Source organism: Vulpes lagopus, chromosome 12 (genome assembly GCF_018345385.1).
Source record: "Vulpes lagopus strain Blue_001 chromosome 12, ASM1834538v1, whole genome shotgun sequence".
Taxonomy (NCBI): Eukaryota; Metazoa; Chordata; class Mammalia; order Carnivora; family Canidae; genus Vulpes; species Vulpes lagopus.
The window spans coordinates 16,623,601-16,643,994 of record NC_054835.1 but is presented as its reverse complement, the minus strand read 5'-3'; the positions used below and the strand labels follow the sequence as shown (position 1 = coordinate 16,643,994).

Sequence of the window (20,394 nt, the reverse complement as noted above, 5' to 3'; positions counted from 1 at the left end):
ACCTTGTCTCTGCTTGAGGGGTTGCCATGTGGGGTTGAGAATTCCCTGCATCAGAACTTCTGTCCAGAAGCTAGAGACCAGAAAGGCGAATGGAAGCATTTCCTGCTGAACCACAGAGTGACTCCAGCTGCTCTGTGACGGGGTTTGCTTCCCCATACTTCAGAGAAGAGTCAGAGGTCTTGCCTGAGGAGGGACAGGATAGGCAGCCCCCCCGCCTTTGGGTCACTTGTCTGAGAAACCTTAGGGCTCAGGAGGGTCCCTTTCTTGCTGTCTTGACTGCGACTGCCAGACAGTTCCTGGCCCCTCTGAGAGTCTGTCATTTAACTTGACAGTTCTTCCTAACAGGTAGCACAAGGTATGTAAACTGTGTGTACACCCCCTAGGCTTACCTGCCATTTGCTGGCCGTTCGAGGTGTTGAGGGTACAAGGGTGCTAGGCTGTCAGACGTAGATATGTCTTGGGCTTATTAATTTTATTTCATGATCTGGCTCTGGGCATCAAGAAAGATCTTGAAACCTTACGTGGGAGACATCTATCCTGCCTTGGCTGTCCGCACTCTGCCCTGCTCCCTTCCCCTGCCCCGCCCCTCTCTGCCTTATCTGCTGGAGGGAAGGGACCCTGGCTTGTATCTTAACCATTCATATGCCCACTTGCACCCCTCTGGCAATCCCTCAGCTCTAGGAAAGTGACAGTGGCAGCTCTCCCTTGAGCTGGAGATGCCTACAGCTGGCCCGTTTCCCCCTGGGCCTCTGCAAGAGCCAGGATTGTAACTAGGCTGGTTGGAGAGTGGGAATGGAGAGCAGAGCCACTTCCCTGCATCCCCACGATCATTCTCATAGCACTTGCTCACTCCCTAGAGTGAGAGGCCCTTACTCCTCCGGCCACATGAGTGGTTTCCTGACCGCCAGTGCCCCTACTTCTCTACTAAGCTAGCTCCCAAGAGACCTGTTTGATTTCCCCAGAGCAGGGATCCTCAACTCTGAGAATCTCCTAGAGGTTATGGAGCCTCCATGCAGAGAGCCACCTATCTGTACAGTTGTATGCAGTTTTAGATCAGGGTCACAAAACCCCTACTCTGAGTGTGGCTGGCAGGGTGCTGGGGAGGTTAGAGAGGGCATTGGCCTCTCCAATATCTCTGTGGCCCACAGGTGGCTTGGTCAGGCAGCCATGCTGGGCTTGGTGCCCCAGTGTTTAGATGGCCTTGGACCAGCAGGAACTGAGCCTGCCAACCAGCATGGTTCCTGAAAGGCCAAAGCTGTTGGAGCCCAGTGTTGCAGTAGTATCCAGAGGCAGAGAGGCCTCAGGAGGGCAACATTTTGGAAAGAGCCCAGAAACTTCTGCAGGTGCTGGTTCGGGGAAGTTGCCAGGCTTTGGTCAGGGAACACGCCCAGCCCACTGCTGCGTGGCCTTGTCAGCTGCCCAAATTGTTGGGAGCAGGTCAGCAGGCGCTTTTTGGCTTCCTTTTCCCTATCAGGTAAAGCCACCCTGAGCACTGCCCTTGGGATTCTTCCGCAGAGGGGCTGGGAGGGCACCATAAGCCCGCAGTGATTTCCTCAGCTCTGCTTTGGCTGAGAGTGGAACTTATGCCTCGGCCAGGAGCTAGAACCACCTGTGTCCCGGACAGTGATCCCTGCCAAGATTGGTGCCTCAGATGGGCACAGCCAGAGCAATGACAGCCACAGCTCTGCTTCCCATCGCATGCATTAAGCCTTCTGGCCCCCTCCTTGGAGCACCTACACCCCTCAGGCTCACATGGCATAGGGTGTTAGAGACTCTACCAGGCTAGTAGGAGTCAAGGGGCCTTATTTTTCTAACCCTGAGTCTGCTGTCTTTACTGGCTGTGTGACCATGAGCAAATCTCTTCACCTTTCTAGTTCTCTGGCTTCAGTATCATGAAGGAGCTGAGCAGGATGATCTCCTAGATCCAGCTCATATGATGATGTTGGCCATGTCTCAAGATTCCTGTTCCTAAGCCTTAAACTCTCAACACACTGGGAAAGTCTGGGTGGGAGAGGTCACAGGGCTGCCCCTGGGCCAAGGCCAGCCATTCACTGAACACAGCAGAAGAGAAGTGAGCAGGAATGTGGGGCTTCTTGACCCCTGTCCTAAAAGAGCTTTGGTGGAAAGGCATTGCTTTCTCCATATCCCACATCCCATTTCATTCATTCAGTCCCTGAGTATCGATGGGTACCTTACATGTACTGGGCACACCACAGGTGGGAGGCAAAGAGCCCTTAATCTCATGGAACATTTTGTCTACAGAAGGGTCAGGCAATAAATAAGATCACGTCAAGCTGGACAAGTGCTGGGAAGAAAATAAAATTGGGTAATGGACTAGGGAGTAATGGGGAAGGAGTAGCCTTGCTGGAAGAGGTAATTTTGAACCAAGATTTAAGTGACAAGAGGATTCTGGGGGCACCTGGGTAGCCCAGTTGGTCAAGTGTGCAACTCTTATTTTCAGCTCAGGTTGTGATCTCAGGGTCGTGAGGTCAAGCCCTCTGTCAGGCTCCACGCTCATCACAGAGTCCACTTAAGTCTCTCTCTCTCATTCCCTCTGCCCCTCCCCACCAATAAATAAATTTAAAAAAAAATAAAAGAAAAGAACAATTTTGGAAAGATCCAGGACAGGCATTCCAGGCAGAGGAACTGTCAAGGTAAAAACTCTGTGGCTGGTGGGGTGGCCATGGGGTCTTCAGAAGCAGACAGAGGCCACAGGCGAGGGTAGGAGGTCACTCTGGTTGGAGCAGGCAGTGGCCAGATGGGGTAGGACCTTGTAGGCCACAGCAAAGAGTTCAGCTTTTAATCGAAGTGCAGCGGGAAGCTGCTGGGGAGCTTAAGCCTGGTTTTAGTGATGCTGTCAAGTTTTGAGCACTGGCTGAGTCCCAGACGTCATTCTCAGCCTGTGCCGTGAGAGGTGATAACCTATGCGGAGTTATTATTATCTACTCTGCTTTGCATGCAGAAACTGAGGCTCAGAGAGTGACCCAGAGGGACTGGAGTGGCTCCATGCAGAAGCTGCCACCCAAACCCGGCTCTCAGCTGGTGGGCCGCCCTGCCTGGGTGGAGAGCCAGAGCCCCATGGGGGTCTTTGGCTCTTCTTAGCTGCCTGGTTGTCTGGGTGCTCATGGAGCCCATCAGGGTCAGGGCTGGATGCCCTGGATGGGTGCCTTCCTGCCTGGATTACCCAGCTTAGCACGCTGTTCAGAGAAAGGAGCGGTTACTTTTAGTGCTGTCTAGTGAACGTGGGACTCTCAGCATGTGGGGCCAGGGCCGGGGCTGAGAGGTCCTCAGAGCAGTCCCAGGACATGGAATCGCCAGGGCTGCTCATTCCCAGGGACAGCTCTATGCCCAGATCACGTTCCTGGCCTGGGCAGGGAGGATGAGGTCAGCTTCAGAGCAGGACTTTCTTTTCTTTCTTCTTTTTTTTTTTTTTTTTTCCAGAGCAGGACTTTCATAATGCTCACCGAAGTACTCCAAGTCCAGAGGGAGGCCACGGAGCCCACGGTGCTCCCACAGGCCCTTAGCTCTCCCATGGCAGTGAGCATGAAGCTTCCCGCTTGGGACCTCAGCCTCCCACTCCCAACTTTGGAGATGAGCCCCTCTGGGCTGCCTCTGTGTTGCTCTGGCCCTGGCCAGGGTGACCCTCCCGTCATTACCCTGGTGCCCCCGACATGGCCCTGAGCTAAGGCGAGTCAGCTTCCTGTTTGTCTGAGACCTGGTTCTGGGGCGAAGTGTCCAGGTTATGTGAAGCAGGGAAGGTGATGGGGTGCAGACAGCACTGAGGAAGACAGGGCCTCAGGGCTCTGGGAGAGATGCACCCAGCTTTGGGGGCCTCCCGAAGCAGCCCAGGTTTGAGTGCCATCTGCAGCCATGCCTGGCCCAAGGACTAAAAGTGTGGCAGGCTCAGGGCAGACTGAGGCTCTGGATTGCCAAGTGCTGGGGCAGGCAGGTCACAGTGGGTGCTATGAGGCTAACCTGGCTTCAATAAAAGCCTCATTCAAAGCTGCTAAACCCTTTCCATATGTGGGCCTGTAAGAACTTCAAAGTCCAGGGAGGGTGGGAGAGGGGAGGCATGCTCCTGGACTTGCATATAGTCAGCACAGGCCTGTCATTGGGCTGCCCTGGGAGAGGGGGCCTGACCCTGCAGGGTGAGGGCTGGCAGGGAAGAGCTTGCCTGGCCTAATCATGGGGGAGCCAGCCTCTTGGAAAATGGGGTGATTTAACGGATCCTGAGTGTGGTCTTCTCCGGACCAGCTGCTGAGCTGAAAGGCAGGATTTAGGTCCTGGCATTCCCCCTCCCCCTCCACCCTGCCTCTCTGTTTCTCTCAGAGCAGCCACGTTAACGGAATCCTCCAGTACCCTTCCCAAGAGGGAGGAGAGGCAGGCCTTGGCAGCTCCCTATTCCCCCCGTTGCCAGCCCTACCATGCCTCTCACGCCTGTGGTCTGTCCCAATGACAGACTGGCTTTGGCATTCCAAGGGGACCCAACCCAGAGCATGTGGACACACTTGAGGGAGGGCAGGAAAAAGCCAACCCGGTACCGCCACCGTGGCCACTGGCCTGGGAGCCACAGGAAGTGTACCCCCGTCAGATGGGACACCTGGCTCAGAGCCTGGTCTCCACAGCGCAGCACTCAGCCTCTGGCAGGCATCTCCAGAAGCACAGCCAGCTATCTCTACCTTCCATTCGGTATCCCGTTCACCTCTGACAGTGACAACTCCAGTATACTAGATTTATTGCCCTTTTTGTTAAAGCATTTATTTTTATTAGCCCTAGAAACAACTGGCTTCAAGAGAGGTCCATACCACCTCCCCAGGTCAGGCCGAGGACGCCAGGCCCCAGACTCAGAAAGCCCAGGGTAGAGCAGTGCTGGAGTGAAAGAAAGCAGGAAGCCAGGCCCATGGAGGCAGGAGGTCAGGGATCAAGTAGGCTCCTCAGGATCTCAGGCCTGTGCTGTAGAAGTGACAGAGTGAGGATCTGAGGAAAGGGGCTCGGTGCCAAGGGGCTCTTGTGGAGAAGGGGAAGTGGAGGCCTGGGAGCCCCTGTGTTACATCCCAAAGTAACACACTGATGGCTGTGCCTCCCCACTGCTGGTTCCATCTGGTAAGCCCCACTGCCCACGGACAAGACACATGTGAGGGTGTCGGGGATGGCAGCAACAGAAGTCAGCATAAGACTTTGGGGCAAGCTGCATGGCTGCAGGAGTGCAGTACAGTGGGAAGGCTGTGGCCCATGTTTGAACACGGACTGTGTCATCTACCCAGGAGAGCAAGAATGGGGACCCCAAACTCGCTGGTGCCTCTGAGACCCCAGGCCCTGGGAGGTGGCCATGAACAACCAGAGGGAAGGAGGTGCACTGGGGTCACCTGCCCCAGGCTGGTGAGAAAACAGCAAGAAGGAAGGGCTTAGGCCTAAGGCCCCCTAAGGATGTTCCTGGAGGAACCAGGTGCACCCACCATCCAGAGGATGCCTCCCCTGCCCTCCTGTCCTCGGATCCTTTCCAAGCCCCTGCAAGGCCACTGGGGTTTCCTGTCCTAGACTCGAGGCTGGTCAAGCAGCTCCCCAACCACCTGCCAGATTCTCTTTGAGAAAGTGTCTCCATCTCCTTATGCGGGCTCAAGATTTCGCTGCAGATGACCTGGTGTGAGTCTCTTGTGGATATGGTTCCAAAGGTCAGCCGTGTCTCCTGGGCAGAGGGCTGCACATGCAGCCATGACCTGACTGAGTCTAAATGCAAAGGCAAACAGAACATAACTGAGCTGCTCCTGGCGGCAGTGGATGGCACACTTGTTCATAACTTTCTCCAGGACGTCCTTTTTTTTTTTTTTCTTTTTTTTTTTTCTCCAGGACGTCCTATGGCTCATTTCTGTCTCCTGCCTGCTCCCTACTTTGAGGGAGCCCCAACTGTATATTACCTGTGGGGTGAAGGAAGGGCCCTCTGGAGGTCTCCCCCAGCCTGGCCTTCGCAGCCCCATCTGTCTCCCCGCCTTGGGTGATCTGGCCTCGCCGAGGTACCCACTCCGTAGGGCTGGTGGTGGCACCTGTCTGTTGGGACCGGACGATAAGCAGTCAGGTATTCGCGTCCACTGACATCCTGGGGGCTGGCTCTTCCACCCCCAGCGCTAATCTAATCAGGAAATAGCAAGTCCACATTTCCCAGGGGTTATAAATAGCCACAGCAGCTCAGGCAGCATCATTTCTCTGGAAAATGTGCCATGTCCCTCTCTACTCCTCACCCTCCCTTTTCTGTATTTAAATGACATACTAAAAATAGATTTGGTTTCTGGAGGCTGCTGGCCTGCCGGGAGGGAGACAGAACTTCATTGTCGGGGCACCAAGGACTGGGCAGGCAGGCCCCAGGGCCACACCTGCAAAGGGCACCCAGGATATGGCAGTGGTGGGGACTCACAGTAAAACACAGGACTGCCGCCTTACTCAGCCCCTGGCCTTGGACCCGTGAAGTGTGAGAAGCAACAGCAGAGGATGCCAGCAGGCTGCAAAGGGACAGTGTCTCGGTGTACGAGGAAGGCAGAGGAGAACCGAAGGCCTGAGTTCTCCAAGGAAAGCTTCCCAGAAGAAGCAGGGCAAGAACTGGGCCTTTGCATCAGAAGTTGCTTTTTCTGCATCTCCCATCCCCCCAGGAAAATGTAAGGTTGCTGCTCGGCAGCTAGAACAGAAGCAATAGGGAGGGGAAAAATGGCAGAGTTGTACTGGAGGCAGCCCCAGATCAGGCACCAGGAGGCCTGATGTCTCCTTTCTAAATAAATAACAGAAAGAGCAGATACCTTGTTGCTGAGAGACACAGCACCAGGCAAGGTGCTTTACACCTTACCTTGCAGGGCAGGTGAGTCAGGGACACTTGATCTTGTACCCCAACTCTCACTTCCTATGTGACATTGGGCAAATTCCTTATTCCCCTTAAGCCTCAGTGTTCTCATCTGTAAAACGGGAGCATAAAAAGGCTTAAACCTCACAGCTTTGTTAGGATGATTAATTGAGATATATGTGAAGGGTTTGTCATTGTGCCAGACTCCTAGGAAATGCTCAGAATACATTAGTTCTATGATTATTTTCCAGAACAATCCTTTGAGGTGGTATGGATGCCCCTGTGAGGAAGTTGAGGTTTGGGGGAGTTAAGTGACTTGCCCAAATTCACACAGTTGAGTGGAAGAGCATACATTTGGACCTAGACAGGCCTGATTCTCAATCCCTGCCTTTCCCCACTTGTGCCCAGATGCCACTCCAGAACAGGGAGGGACCAATGACTTAGTCCATGGCAGCTGCCAGGAGGTGCCAGGTCATGGGAGGTTAGAGCATGGGAGGGGCATTAGGTGCAAGGGCATCTGAGGGGCAGCCTGTGCCACAGACCTGGTGAGGGTTTGGGACAAAAAAAGTCTAGGAAAGGGAAGTTTCTGGGACCAGTAGGACGCTTGGCCCCAGGGCTTCTGGAGTAGTGAGCCTGGGCCACAGCCAGGCTGATGTATCCTACATGCCTTCCTCTGTGTGTTTGAGGAGGTGCTCGGACGGCGTCAGGGAGCGTGGGGGCTGCTGAGTCCTGTCCACACTGCTCTCCCCCTGTTCTCTGCTCAATTCCACCCCTCCTCCATGCAAGGAACCTATTGCTGGAGGCAGGGCCTAGACCAAAGCTGGCCCACATGCAGACCCCAGAGCCACTGCCACATGTGCCCAGCTGGTGTGTGGACAATAGAAGGTGTGGAAGAGGGGTGGGCGCCTGGGTGGCTCAGTTGGCTAAGAATCTGCCTTTGGCTCAGTCATGACCCCAGGGTTCTGGGATCAAGCCCACATTAGGTTCTCTGCTCAGCAGCTCCCTCTCCCTCTGCTTCTCCCCACTGCTTGTGCTCTCTTTATCTCTGTCTCTCTCTCTCAAGTAAATAAATAAAATCTAAAATTTAAAAAAAGGAAGGTGCGGAATCCCCTCAAGCTGTAGGAAGCTCCAGAACCCAGCCCACCCTGGGCCCACCCAATTGTTTAACTCTGTGGAAAACTAGAACAGTGGTGGCCACACTGTGGTGCATATGCTCTTGGGGGTGCACAGACTTTGCAGGCGGTATGTGGGCAGGGAAAGTTTTCAGAGAACCCATCTGTAGGCTCTCAGCTCCCACAGGTGCAACTGCCAGAAAGCAATCTGCCTGAGAAGGGCTTTTGGTCTCCAGCTGCCCTCCTCTGCCGGGAGCCCAGGGCTCGCTGTGGGGCCCAGCCCAGGGTGCCAAGGCCTTCTGGGTGGCCAACAGTGGGGCCTCTAGAAACATAGGGGTACATGTGGAGAAATAGAAGATGCTGATGGCTGCATAATGAATGCTTTCACAAGTCCGGTGTTTTCTAGTTCTTTGCTCTCCACAAAACTATTGGAAATTGTCCGCTGAGAGGTCATTTAAAATAAAGTTTGCTAATGAGGTATATAGGTAATTTAAGGCAGCTGAGGAGGAAAAAGTTAACACTGCGTTAACAAAACTATTTTCAGCCCCATCTAGTTACTTATATGAACAAGATGTTTCACCCTTTATGTGTTTAAAAACAAAACCCAGGGCACCCAGCTCGCTCAGTCTCGGAGCCTGGGACTCTGGATCTCAGGTTCGTGAGTTTGAGCCCCACATCGGGTGTGGAGATTGCTAAAAAAATAACAAGTCAACTTAGAACACACACATACATACACACACGCATATTGAGGCTGCACCCAGTTCCACCCTAGCAAAATACACACACAAACTAAAACAAAAAAAGTGTTCTACCCACCTCATGAAGAGACGCAAGCCCACCAAGATGGTACTTGGCTGCTGAATATTCATTAGAACTTATTTGTAACGTGCTGATTCGTGTTTTTGTTGTGCTCTGCCGGTCACTGTAATAACTAATCTAGAATGTGTCTTGATTATTTGGAGCCTTGAGGTCTTAGGAAGCATTTCATTGCCACTTGTACAGATATTTTTGGTGAAGCAAAATATGATAGGGTGATGAATAAAAGACCGTAAGACAGAAAAGTACAAACTAGGACAAAACTCTTTGGGAGGGCAAAGAAACAATGCAGGATATCTGCAAGGGGAAAGGAGAGCTTGTATTTTCCTCATGGATGATGGTGGGTATCAGATCGCTGTGGTAATTGGATCCCACTGAATACACTGAAGACAGTGATGTAACAGTTTTATTTTAAGATGTAAATATTTACATTATCCTGGAAGTCCTACTCTTTGCAACTATTTAAACTTGCTTTGGAAATATTCAGATGGTGAGTTGCAAATGTGCTGGGGAGTGCATAATTTTTCCAAATCGTTATGTGGGTGCGCAAGGAAAAACACTTTGAAGGCCACTGAGTCAGAGGAATGGAGTCCTGTCCCCCGTGAGGGATGCCTCGGATCCTCCCCTGCCATCCCCACTTCTTGGAGCTCCTGCCCAATCCGGGGGCCTCCCCTACAGAGTGTTTTTCTCCTTGGAGGTCAGCTGCTCACCCCCACTTGTCTCAGGGAGCCTTCGCAACAGTCCACAAGGCAGCTTCTGCTGCTGGCCACGGGGAACAGATGAAGCAGAAGAGGCTGAGCCAGGGTCCCAAGGCCTCAGATCCAGGCAGCCCTGGCTCCTGAGTTGGGGCCCCTGACCTCTGCCCACCCCCATTCAGCAACCTCCGTATGCACTGGCTGCAGCACCTCCTGTTTGTGAGCCTGTGTCTGCATCTGCAAAGTGGGTGATAGAACCCATCTCAGTGGGTGGCGGTTAGGAAGAAATGAGGTATGATGGGCCAGCGTGCCTACTCGTGTGCCCCAGCCCGTTCACGGAGGAGGGGAGTCCTTTACTAGCCAGGACAGGAGGGGCTGGGTGCTGGAGCCACCCCGAAGGGCTGATTTTGAGAGAACCATAGCCCCCAATTCTGCCTTCCTGACCAGTTAGCCCACTGTGAGCCGCCACCAGCCAGCAGAGAGCTTGCCCCCAAGCCGCCATCTCCATCCCTCACACTCACGTTCTCCTTCTTCCTTTCTCTGCAGTTGGATCCACAAACTGTAGAAACCAAGAACTGGCACACAGATGTGATTGAGATGAACGGAGTGAGTCCGGAGAGGCAGGAAATGTCTGCGCAGTGGGTGGGCCTCTGGCTGCTGTCCTCGGGGTGCTGTTGCACCCCGTCCCCTCTCCTGTGCCTGCACCCTTCCCACTTCCACCCTGGGTGGTGGAGATAGCCCTCGTCCACAGCCCTGGGGAGGGGACCTGGGCTTTGGAGGTGCTCCGCAGGCACTCATACCTGGGGGGCCTTGTGCCTGCCTTCCCCCCAACAGATCAAAGTTGAATTCTCCATGAAATTCACCAGCCGAGATATGAGCCTGAAGAGGACTCCATCCAAAAAGCAGACTGGCGTCTTTGGCGTGAAGATCAGCGTGGTGACTAAGTAGGTGCCGCCCGCAGTGTCTGAGTGCTGGCATTGGTGCCCGGGGGCCCTGGCAGCCCCTGCCGCCCAGCCCCTCCGCCTGTCTGGCCCCTAATTGGTTGCCCTCCAGCTCAGTAGTGACGGATGGCCAGTTTGGAAGCCAAAAGTGGCCTGCTGGGGTAGGTCTCCATCTTACATGATGCTGTAGAAAGAAACAAACCCTGGGAGATTGCCTGTGAAAATCCCAGACTGTCAGCTTCTGGTAATAAACGAGAAGCTCTGACAACTGTAGTGTACGTTGAGGCTTGACAGCAGCAGGCTGGAAGCCAGGAGTGGCTGCCCCTCAGGAAAGGGTCTGCATCCCTCTGCTCCCTACCACCCCCTCCATGTCCCCAGTCTCCGGGACCTCAAGCATCAGCCTCAGTGGACCACGTGTAGGTCCCACATAAGCACCTGAAGTTGGGATCTGTTCTAGGGAACATTCTTGCCTCAGGAGTCTTTGGGCTGGTCTCCCAAACCTTCCTCCTGCCTTAGTCCCTTGCTGTGGTACAGCAGGCCTGCCCAGGGCTGGTTGGGCAGCAGGGGGGGCTCTTAGCCCCTTCCAAGGCCCCAACCCTGGAGGAAGCAGGAGCCATCCAGGGATGCAGGGATGGAGCTGTGAGGTCTCCATGGGGGGGAGGGGACGCCCTCCACCACCCCTCACAGCCCCTCCCAACAGGCGGGAGCGCTCCAAGGTGCCCTACATCGTTCGGCAGTGTGTGGAGGAGGTGGAGAAGAGGGGTATCGAGGAGGTCGGCATCTACCGGATATCAGGGGTGGCCACGGACATCCAGGCACTGAAGGCTGTCTTTGATGCCAGTGAGTGTGGGAGGCCCTGCCTGGGCACTGGTGGGGAGAGGGCACTCCGGGAGCGCAGGAGAACCAGAGGCCTTGTCCACAGAGAGGCCCCAAGTAGCCGATGGCCAAGGAGCCTTGTCCTGTGAACTACAGTTCAGTGTGCCACGTGATGAGCCGTCTCTGAGTCTCTGATGCAAGGACTCTGCCTGTATTTTCTTGTGACATCCGCCTCCCCTCCAGTCCCTTATCGATTGCTCCAGATGAGGAACTGAGACTCAGAGAGGCCAAGTCACCCAGCTTATAGGTTTCGAGCCTCCTTTCCCCTCAGCTCTTCCTTACTCCTGTGTTCCTTGGCTTTCTTGCTAGCTCCCCAGTGCATAGTGGGCTGTAAGGAAATTAAAGGGCTTCGAGCCTGGGCTGGCTGGCTTGGGCTCCCTTCTGCTCTCTCCAGAGCCCGAGTGCCCTGGGGGAGGGATATTGCTGCCTCTAGCCCTGTAAACTCCTCTGTGGTGGGGCCTGACCTTTCTGGTTCTTCTCTCCCCCATCTTGCTGGTTCAAGCTTCAGTAGTCCGGCAACCTGAACTGCCCAGGCAGTGCTGACTCCATGGGAGCCAAGGGGAGGCCTGTGTTCGGGAAGCCTGGGGGTGAGGGACTGGGGATGTGCTGGCATACGGCTCCTCGGTGCAGCCTAGAAGCTGAGGCTTTGTCGGAACATGATTTTACGTGTAAAAATTGTGCGGGGCCTTCCAGAGGGAGGCTCAGCAGTGGGGAGATTCTAAAGAGGGTGTCTGACATGTGGTGTGAGTGTGACTCTAGAACTCTGGATGAAGAGCTCTGCTCCCCTGCCCCCCACAGGACTGAGTCACAGACCACCTGTGGGCACTGCCTACATCCTGCCTTTCCTGGGGAGACCAGAGCTCACATGGAGTGGGTGGGGGCTTCCCTGGCTGTGTCGTGTGGGATGGAGCAGGGCCCGCCCACCTGGCTGAGGACTGCGTGGAAGACGGGCTCAGGCTGGTGCCCTCCCGATTGCACCCCCTCTGCAGATAACAAGGACATCCTGCTGATGCTGAGTGACATGGACATTAATGCCATCGCCGGCACCCTAAAGCTCTACTTCCGGGAGCTGCCCGAGCCCCTCCTCACAGACCGGCTTTACCCAGCCTTCATGGAGGGCATCGGTGAGGCTCTGTGGGACCAGAGGGCTGGGCTGACGTCCGTGGCTCTGAGAGGGTGAGGCGTGACCTGCTGGGGCCTGATCCAGAGGCTGGACCCTCTCTCAGCTGCCTCTCTCCCCTCTTATCCCTGTGGGCCGCCCTTTGTGCTTCCTCCTTGAATACTGACCTCCTTGCTTGGAAAGCCCGGTGTCTAGGGAAATGTGCCCTGAGATGGGTGGTCAGGGCCAGCATCCTAGAGCCAAAGACAAGCCTGGCTGGAATGCACTGGAGATGGCTGGAACCCAGCCTTCCAGAGGAGCACTTGCTCACTCTCACTGATGCCATGGGTGGGGCAGAAGCCAAGGGCCTTGCCAGCGGGGCTCCAGCCACCACCCACCTGGGCTGAATCCAGGCCTGGGCACATTCCCTCCTGCCTCTCCCCTGCCTCCTCCTCCCTGCCTCCTCCAGGGGCAGATCAGGGCTTCAGCCACCACAAGAAGTGAGGAACCCCACGGAAGGCTGCTAAATGCCTGCTCCAGCATCACAGGCAGCTGGAAGAGAGGAAATGTTCAAAGCAGTGTCCTCATTGCCTAAAACTTAGCCTCCTAGACCAGGAACGGGAAAGGGCAAGAGCCATGAAGGCCCATGCAGGAGGGGTCCAAAGTTTCTTGCTCCCCCCAGCCGGCCTCCTGACTGAGTTACAGGTCACAGGTGGGGGCTTCCACAGGAATCAGCTGTTCATAGCCCTCCCCACCCGGGAGCCGAGCCCCACCCTAGCTCCGCTCTCCCCACAGCCCTGTCAGACCCTGCTGCCAAGGAAAACTGCATGATGCACCTGCTCCGCACCCTGCCTGACCCCAACCTCATCACCTTCCTCTTCCTGCTGGAACACTTGAAAAGGTAATGAGCGGGGGCCCAGGGCAGGCCACTGTCTGGGGAAGACACATTCATTGGCTGGGGAACCCACCTCCTCAGCCCTGCCTCATGGGTGCTGGCCTCTGTTGGGTCATCCATCAAAGGGTAAGAGTTTGCTTTTCAAACTCTTGCCTTCAAATTCTTCTGTTTTGAGAAATATTTGAGTCTTAATAGCAACCTCAAATATTGGCCATACATTGCTTAGAAAGGCAGGGCCAGAACCAACGACTGTGGGTGGATCCTGTAGTCAGTGGTCATTCAGTCAGCTTCACATTTTTAAATGGAAGGAACCAGACAGCATAGGGTACACTGCAAGCAGTAGCGTGCATGTTGTTCTGTTCAGTTGCACATGGTCATGTGTCCTGGGTTATGACATCAAGTGTGTTTGTTGTGGCTCACAGTCAGAAGTTTGCAACCTGCTGGTCTTGACCTACACCTCATCTAACAGATAGGGAAACTGAGCCCCAGCCCAGCACAGATTTGCTTGGGGTTAGCAACACTCTGTCCTTGGAAGGCACGGGTCCCAAATCCTAAGCCCCCTCCCACCTTCTACCCGCCCCTTCTATCCTTGAGTCCAGCGAAGAGCTGTTCAAGTCGATGCCTGCAGCAAAGTTCAGAATGGGAACCAGCCCTCATGGCGTCCTCACCACTCGATTTGGAGCCCAGTGCTGGACCGGGTGTTAGTGGGAAGGAAAAGCATCCTGGTGTCCCTTCAATCCACTTGCCACCCAGGACCAGGAAGCACCCTGAGCCGGGGCCACGCTGTGGGCCAGCTCCTCCCTGGGCCTGGGCTCTAGGCTGCGACTCAGCCAGGCCAGCTCTGGAGGGCCAGCAGAGCCCTGGAAATGCCTGGGGCTGCTGTCTTATTTTTCCCATTATGAGACATTTTCCCTCTGGTTTGGCCAGAACCGAAGCCCCAACCAATTCCCATAGGTTGGTGAGCACTGTGGGGAGAGGACACACAGAAAAGGAGTGGGAAGGGAAAATCCATTAGGTTTTCCACCCTGGGAACCAGGCAGTCTGTTCCCACATCTGGGCCCCTGGCTAGTGTGTGTGTGTGTGTGTGTGTGTGTGTGTGTGTGTGTGTGTGTGTGTGTAGCGGGGGCTGGGCTGGCTGCACAGCTGCCTCCTGGCTGGGCAATGTTTGCCCATTTCCAAAGCAGTCATCATGCGCATCCGTGGCTCTTGCCTAGAGGCTGGGGATGATGGTATAGCTGGGAGTGGGGGCGGGTACTGCTCAGGGCCAGTGGTCTCAGCTGCAGGAACATTTCCTTAGGCCGAGGGAGGCCCAGGGCCTCTTTGATGTGTTGGGTGGTACTGGGTCTGCCTGGACCCCAGCCACAGATGGCAGCCCCTGCTGTCACTCAGAGAAAATAGCTATTGAGCATGTGGCCCATTAGGTAAGAAGCGGGGAAAGATCCGAAGGGAAGCAACTGTGGAGTCCCGTGAGGAAGACCCTTCTGGAAAGGCACAGAATAGCCCCTGGGCTCCATCTGGGATTAGGGTCATTCTTGCCACAGCACAGCAGGCGGAACCGAGGTCTAGTTAGCAGCTGCTGCTGACCCCTGCCACTGCCCCCCACACACACACACACACGGGGACCCTCTCCCCGAGCACCTCACGGCAGCTTGGCTGACTCTGAGAAGAGCATAGGGTGGTGGAGAACATGGGCTCTGAGGGCAGACCGTGCGGGGTCAGACCCCAACTCTGCCACTGGCTAGCAGTGTGACCTTGGGCAAGTCATGTCACGCCTCTGTACTCTGGTTTCTTCATCTGTACGGTGGTGGTGATGAGGACGTCCCCACAGGCTGTGGTGAGCAGGAGCAGGAGGGAAAGTTCTTGAGTTGGTAATGTCATTATCCCCAAGGCGAAGGAGTTGGAGTTGGTCCTCATTCTGGCAGTTTACCATCAAGGGGTGGCCCTGGGAGCTAGGAATCTAATATAGGAACGTACTGGGACATAGCTGGAGACTTAGTCCATTGGCTTCGTCCCTCCCTACCAAGAGGTCTCTACCCTTAGGAGAGGGTGGGCAGTGCCCACCTTCTGGGAGTCCTTCCAGTTCTTCTAAGGAAAAGGGTCTGGAGCTCCCAGTGGCTGCTAAGAAGTGACTTCTGTGGCCCTTCCCCCACCTTTCAGGGTTGCTGAGAAGGAACCCGTCAACAAAATGTCCCTTCACAACCTGGCTACTGTGTTTGGCCCCACGTTACTGAGACCCTCAGAAGTGGAGAGCAAAGCACACCTCACGTCAGCTGCAGACATCTGGTCCCATGATGTCATGGCACAGGTACCTCCAGCACTGCGTGGGCCTGTGGCTGGCAGAGTTGTGCGACGGGCTTCCCCCCGGGGGTGGAGGGAAAACAGCTCAGTGCCACTCCCTTCCCTGCTGAGCAGCTGGGCATTGGGTCTGTAGGATGTCACCAGGGAGGCAGGGCTCTGCACCAGGGGCCTGGAGAACATCTGTCCCAGGGGCTGACTGCAATCCTGGGGATGCCTCAGTCTCGCCACTAGATTTGGGCACATCTGGGGGCCTTGTCCTCATGTGTGCAAGCTCTAGGATTGCTTCCAGAGTGAGGAAGTTTTCCCCTGAATCCCTACGAGATCCAGGGCAGAGTCCAGTCTGGAGGCAGAGCCGCCCAGCCAAAGCCAACCTCTGGAGCAGGCTTGGAAGTTTCTGGCTGAGGTTGTGGAGGGGGAGTGGCTCTGGGCTCCTCAGCCCTCTGCTCTGCAGCGCCCTCTGCTGCTACAAGTGGGCACACACCTGGGCTTCCGGAGAGGGCCAAGCGGCCTGAGACAGCCCAAGGGTGGGGAAGGGGGGGCACAGAGGTGACCCCAGCCCAGGGACCACTTCTCCACGTAATGGAGGAGGGCCAGGAGGACAAGGAGCCCAGGCTGAGTCTTCCCTGTCCCCCCACAGGTCCAGGTCCTCCTCTACTACCTGCAGCACCCCCCCATTTCCTTCGCAGAACTGAAGCGGAACACACTGTACTTCTCCACCGACGTGTAGCCAAGGTGGGAGCTGCTGTGGGGACGCCCCGGCCAGCCTCTCCAGCCCGGGGACCCGACACAGACTGGAAAGACTACACTAGGAACCCCCCCCCCCCCCACCCAGCACTCCAGACTCCAAGGGACGCAGATTTCCAAGAACTGGAATATGTGCATCTTCCGTGCCACCTGTACAAAGCCGGCTGCCCCCGCCTCCCCCGCCACGCCCCAACCCTGCCCTCCGTACCTCTAGTTGTGTCTAATGCTCCGTGCCGTTCAGGAATTGTTTTATGTCTATTTGTCATGCAGAAATGGTAGTGACCGACCCAGTGTGGGCATACAGACAGCCTGCTTTGTTCTTTCGTTTCCTCCACCACTTTCTCCCCCCGCCCCCCAAGTCCAGTCCAAGGGCTTTTATTTTGCGCTCTGTAACTGCTGCCAGCTTCTCCTCTCTTGGCCCTGCTCCCAGATGGCAGCCTCCGGGCCGCGTCCCCTCGGTTTGCCTCCACCCTCCCCTTCCTCCCAGCCTGCCCACATGCATGTGCAGCCTTGGTTTTTGCTCCATCACTCTGAGAGTTGAGGGGGCCCCAGGTGGCGGTGGCGGCGGTGGCAGTGGCCCCATCCAAGGCCGCCGCTGGCTGCCCCCCAGCCCTTCCCCCACCCCCAGCCTGTGGAAGCACACCTGCTTTGCCCTGCTGCCCATGCACATGTCAGACACGGAGGCAGCCTCACACTAATCCTCAGCTTAGCACAGAGCTAGAGAGCAGATTTCTGGAACTTCCACCTGACAATCTCCATTTCTGGGGTTTATCTGTTCCAACTCCTGCCTCCCAGTGAGGCATCTTTGACTGTTTCTTCTGCTTTTCAGTTCCTTTTCCCCTGGTGTTCTATTTTCCTTTGAGTGTAAAGACTCACAAGTGACCTGCTATCAAGAGAGCCAGAGGGTCAGGAATCCAGGAACATGGGAGAGTTGGGTCACTGAGGAAACAGGATGGGCTGAACATCCAGAAAAGTGCCATGTAGCACTGGGCACCCTAAGTTGGGGGGAAGCGGCTCTCAGCAGCAAGGGATTATAGTGGCTTTTCTACTGGAGCCAGGTCTCTAGGAGGGCAATGGATAGGGCTGAAGCAGGTGTCCGGAAGCAGGCAGGCTCCGTCCAGGAGGCAGCCCCTTCCAGGTACCTCTCGTACCTCGTGGTAACTTTGCCTTAGAATTTACACATCCTCCACAGCCAAGCACTGCCACAGGGCAGCCCCTATGGCCACATGTGCTCTGGGGCCTGGGAAAGACAGGCACAGTCCAGCAGTAGCCAGCCATCATGGTGCTGCCTCCCCACCCACAGCTTCTAGATGCGCCTTTTGGCTGAACTCTAGGAAACTGCAGAAGTTGGGGAGGAATGAGGAGTCCCAGGCACCTGCCTCTCTTGGGACTGGGCTTTGCTGGGGACATTGTCGACACTCTACTCCAGAGTAGAGGATCAGCAGGTTCTATTCCCAACCATGAGACCCATTTCTCCGTACCAGGAAGGAATAAGAGGTATCCTGAAAGTGCAGTTGCCTCCCATCTGAGCAGTAGCTGCCAGCACATGGCAGTTGGCCTGAGAGAGCAAACCCTCCCGGGCTGCAGGAGCTTGAGCACTGTTTTCTGGCTCTCCTGTGTGGCAGAGTAGAGTCTAGGCCCTCAGAATTAGAGAAACCGCTCCCTTAGCTTGCACTCAGGGCTGAGTTTTAAAGAAGGGTCTGCTGGCCCTAAAGCTATAGCATTGGCTTAGTGAGAGGCAGGGCCCTTTCTCATCTAGTTTACACCTGTTGCCCAGTCTTGGGCAGAACGGTACACATTCTGTGCACATGAGAGGAAAGAAAAGCCTAAGGGGAGGGAAATGATTCTGACCACGTAGCTGTTAGTGGCTTAGCAAGGAGCCCTGCTCCCTGGGACCGGAGGTGAAGGAACACAATGGAGTCTAAAGAGCCCAGCCTGTGACCATCCCTGGAATCTCTGCTCAGCACTCTGGCGTGTGGCATGGAAGGCTTATGCTTCCAAAGCCACTGATGATGGTGAACTGGAGGCCCAGCTAGAGCTAGCTACAGCTAAAAGTGGGTGCCTCCCACCTCCCCTAAATGAGATGTTGGCTTCTCGGCATCAGGTAGCTACCACAGCCCCCAGGCTTGCTTAGGCGATCCTGAGAATAGGAGGAAGGCTGGGGGCGCTGAGAAATGCAAAAGACTCAGAATATTTATAAATCCCACCCCCAGGGTGGGGAGGGGCAGGTACCAGACACAGAAGAAGCTGCACCAAGGAAACAGCCCATGGGTTCCCCTGAGTCGGGCTGCGCAGCCCAGAACCCCTGGCCACTGCGCCCAGCAGGACAGGCTGTGCCAACAGGAGCCCAGCACCCAGCCTGCAGGAATCCCAGTGTGCCTGTCCCTGCTGGCAATGGCTATTGGCTGCCAGTTTTTGCTGATACAGGTAGGATGGGGATCTTCATTAATATTTGACTTTAAGAAGTTGGTAAGGATATATTTTTTTTGTCTATGTTCTGTTTCAACTTATGTAGATTATTATAAATTGATGTAAACCACGTGAGAGGAAAATGTTAATAAAAAAATGCAAAGCCCCAACATTTGCACACAACTCAGCCCTGTGGTGTGGACATTTGTATACTCAGTAGTCCAGGGAAGACCACCAATCTAAATATTTAACTCTTCCAGCTGCCTCCAGATAGGAGTTTCCAGGAATCTATGCACCCAGTTAACTTCCCTTGAGCTTCCCTTCAGCCTATGGGGGCTGTGGCAGTTGGTGGGGGGCGGGGGGGTGTTAGGCAAACCCAAGACCTTGTGCAGAGGCCTCCAGGTCAGTCACCAGCCAGATTCCTTTCATGAAGGACAAAGGCCCCAACAAAGACCTGGCCGTCAGTATGCCTGTGAGGGATGGCAGAAAGCTGTCAACCCAAGTAGAGGCTTCTTACTTTATGTAAACTTTTCTCATTTTCCTTGGAAGTAGATGTCTTTGGGGCAGCCTTTTGGCCTAGTCTGAGAGCCAGCAGGGTTAATATAGGTTCCCACCAGCCTAAGCCAGTGAACACAATGTTTATTCTGGAGATCAGGAACAGATGTCTCTGAAAATTGGTGTTTGGTTTGTGAGCTCATACTGACTCCTTAGCCATCTAAAACAGGAAACTATTCATCTCCTTTCTTGATTGAATAGTCAATGTGGACAATGCTTGGCTTATTGAAATGATGGCTACTGACAGCCCCAGGGCTCATCTGCTTCAAGGGAATCATAAAGGCAGCTTTTCTTATATTCATTCAGGGTATTTGACCCTCCTTGTTAGACTGCCTGGTAGAAGATGCCAGGCATCCTAGTACTTTGACAGCTGCCAGGTAGGAGCGTCTGCTCTTGCTCTCAAAGTGCTTATAGGTGACTTATTTAGGGACAGTATAGGAAACACTCCTTTGTTCCCAGACCTTTGAGGATACTCCAGCCAGCCTAGGAGCAGTGAAGCCTCATACCTGTGAGACTGGGCTCAATATTACTTAGAATTCATCATAGAAGGACATAAACTCTATGCATTAACTCACATTCACTGCAAAGGAAATGGGTATGGCCAGAGAAAGGTGTTACCAAGCTGAATTTGACATTATCACTCACTCTCACACACACACCACAGGACATCAGGACCTTTCAGCCAAGTCTGAATTCTGGTTAGAAGGAGGTAAGCTAGGGGATCCCTGGATGTCGCTGCGGTTTAGTGCCTGCCTTTGGCCCAGGGCGCAATCCTGCAGACCCAGGATCGAATCTCACGTCGGGCTCCCAGTGCATGGGGCCTGCTTCTCCCTCTGCCTGTGTCTCTGCCTCTCTTTCTCTGTGTGTGTGACTATCATAAATAAATAAAAATTAAAAAAAAAAAAAAAGGAGGTAAGCTAGAAGACAGCAGAAAAGCGGGGGGAAGAAAGCCAAAAAAGGTGAAGGCGTTTGTGTACAGTAGAAAACAAGACATTACTGCTGGCTGAAAGTGGCTGGAGTTTCACGGCCCCACCAAGCCTACCTTCCTGCCCCAAAATGGGAAAGCCTGAGCTCATTACCTTCATGTATTACCAAAGGACCAAAGTAAAGAAACACTCGTGGCAGATC

The 20,394-nt window shown here is 54.7% G+C and overlaps 1 protein-coding gene across 6 annotated transcripts in view; it reads left to right on the top strand.

Moving 5' to 3' along the window:
- The window catches only part of ABR (ABR activator of RhoGEF and GTPase), a 187,612-nt gene extending 168,718 nt beyond the window's left edge, over window positions 1–18,894 (top strand). For 5 of the 6 annotated variants that reach the window (XM_041723784.1, XM_041723788.1, XM_041723786.1 and 2 more), the window contains 7 exons: window positions 9,996–10,055; window positions 10,284–10,393; window positions 11,091–11,230; window positions 12,256–12,390; window positions 13,161–13,266; window positions 15,418–15,565; window positions 16,196–18,894. In XM_041723784.1, the coding sequence (XP_041579718.1) occupies window positions 9,996–10,055; window positions 10,284–10,393; window positions 11,091–11,230; window positions 12,256–12,390; window positions 13,161–13,266; window positions 15,418–15,565; window positions 16,196–16,285 (789 nt within the window). In that variant the 3' untranslated portion in view covers window positions 16,286–18,894. The remainder of the gene's footprint in view (window positions 1–9,995; window positions 10,056–10,283; window positions 10,394–11,090; window positions 11,231–12,255; window positions 12,391–13,160; window positions 13,267–15,417; window positions 15,566–16,195) is intronic. The other variant, XM_041723785.1, reaches the window with a different exon arrangement.
- Window positions 18,895–20,394: the final 1,500 nt, after the last annotated feature.